At 47.3% G+C, this 2223-nt stretch overlaps 1 protein-coding gene across 1 annotated transcript; it reads right to left on the bottom strand.

Annotated features, from left to right (window-relative positions):
- Window positions 1–21: 21 nt before the first annotated feature.
- On the bottom strand, window positions 22–1371 carry PPTG_05844 (hypothetical protein; the record flags this gene model as incomplete). The annotated part of the gene is made up of 3 exons (XM_008899574.1): window positions 22–24; window positions 81–689; window positions 814–1371. The coding sequence occupies 3 exons, from the start codon at window positions 1369–1371 to the stop codon at window positions 22–24; spliced, it is 1170 nt and encodes a 389-aa protein (XP_008897822.1).
- Between the last annotated feature and the right edge of the window lie 852 nt (window positions 1372–2223).

The following is a 2223-nucleotide window of genomic DNA, read 5'->3' as shown; positions in this document are numbered from 1 at the left end:
GCTTCCTCAACCGTCGGCTGGTCACTGTATTGGACGAGAATATCAACCATCGCAACTTGATCTTTTCTAGCTGCCTGTACCAGTGCAGCCACTATGTAAGGATCCTCCTTGATATAAACTCCAGTCATCGGCGCCAATAGATGCAGCATATCTGCGCTGTTGTTTTCAACAGCAATCTTCAGGGATCGCCCTACATCAGTAGGATCGCACTTTTCAACCAATAACTTGGCCATCTCCACGTCACCACGAGATACTGCATTTTGTACCATCATTCCAATACGTAAATGATACCAGGAATCCTCCAAGTTTCTCGCTTCACACTCGTGAAGCAGTAACTTCACCAGCTCGTGGTTACCGGGCTTTGTTGTTTCTTTCAGCACAAGTCCTATTAGCTCAGAGGAACATTTTACCGCGAGTATCTTGACCATCTCGGCGTTTCCACGCTCAGCCGCAGAACGGCAGGCTATGCTGATAACACCTTGCATCATTGGAACGATATCAGTTGAAACATTTGGTTTACCAAGCGTGAAATGGTCCATAAGAAGCTTAACCACAGCGCAGTGATCATTCTCGGCTCCATCGGTCACAGCACGCATGATCGAACCGCTGTCAAACTCGCATGTGCTCATCAGCAGGTTGACAAGGTCAGTCCGTCCGTTCTGGGCTGCGCAATACATCCCGAGCACCAGCTAAATTACACTTGGGAAGCAATATCTCGACCATCTCGCAATGTCCGAGCTTTGACGTCGTCATTAACGCAGCATTTCCCCTGGCTACGTTATAACAGTACCTTCTTTCAACAAAATAACGCACCACGCTTACTTGTCCATTGGCCACTGCTGCATTAACAGCTCTGTAGATGTCGAAAGGCCAGGGTCCTAAGGCTTTGAGCACGTCAACGTGGCCATTGGCTGCCGCAGCTATAAAAGGAGGAATTTTGTCATATATTCTTCTTTGAGAGCGTTGGAACTGCACCACAGCGAGCTGTCCGGCCCCTGCTGCTGCAGTTAGACACTGTGTAAAGTGGTACTCTTTTGGGGAGTACTGGATGAGCCACTTGAGGACCCGGAGATGTCCATTACTCGCTGCTCCAGTGAAGGCAGCTTCGGAACAGCCGCTTCTTCGTCTACCACTGGAGAGCCACTGGACAATGCTGAGACGTCCTCTGGTAGCAGCTCCGTCCATAGCGGCATCGGTCAAAGGACGAGAAGCTCCGTACACCTGAATGACACGGTGGAGGCCGTTGTAGACAGCCGCATCGATGGTGTGGGGGAGGAGATAGGAGGAAATTAGCTCAGGGACGTGCGAGATGCCCTGGATAGAGTCAGGCATGGCCCGCGAGACTCCGACGACAGGTGGAGGAGCCATCATGATCTGCAGCTTTTTGTTGATTGACAACGTCGTTTTGTTGAGTGCAACGTAAGTTGCTGCAAGATTTTCTTAAAAATTATTGTATTTTTAATAAAAGTTATTAATTGGGTTTTAAACCGAATTTTGTTAACTCAGGGTTCGCCAAAACCCATGGTCTCGGATTTGGGCGGGTGGTTTTGACATTTGGCATGGGTGGGTGGGTGTAGGTTTGGTTATTTGGCCCATATGGCAGAAGAGCCAGAATAAACCGAAACTGACGCGCTTAGGTTACGAAATCGAGGTCAAATTTTTCAAGTCACGGTTCATTTGAGCCCGACAATCAGTCGGCATTTGAACGCCATTGTAGAAATGAAATGTACATATAACTACTCAAAAAATAATTTAGCCCAAAATAGAGGTCTTTAGCAGTTTGTTCGGTTCAGTCAATTTTCGATCGGAAAGTAAACCCACCCGACAAGGCATCAAACTTACTTTAGCATGATCTGTACTGTTCGGTTAAAAAAAAATATGCTGTTCCCTACAAATAGCATCAAGTTCTCCCTAAAATTATAATTGTGTGAAACCATTGCCTTGCTCACTATTTCACCATTTATCTCGAAGTAAACAGACGAATGGTTTTCCGATTCAAGATTGAGCACGACCAAGAGCTAATGCTGGAGCTCATCCGCCTCAAACCCTTCTCAGCAAAGCGAGGTACGACAGGACATGTCTGGGAGGAAGTTGCCAAAGGAGTATCTAGTGCCATACAGGTTCAACTCAACGTGAAGCAAGTTCGCGATCGTCTCAATCTGCTCAAGGCCAAATTTAAGGCCGACGAGCTATCATCTGCACGTGCCAGTGGTGTAGAAGAAG

This window comes from Phytophthora parasitica (genome assembly GCF_000247585.1).
Source record: "Phytophthora parasitica INRA-310 unplaced genomic scaffold supercont2.8, whole genome shotgun sequence".
Lineage (NCBI taxonomy): Eukaryota > Oomycota > Peronosporomycetes > Peronosporales > Peronosporaceae > Phytophthora > Phytophthora nicotianae.
Note: the sequence above shows the minus strand (reverse complement) of the source record. Positions and strands in the feature narration are given on the sequence as shown.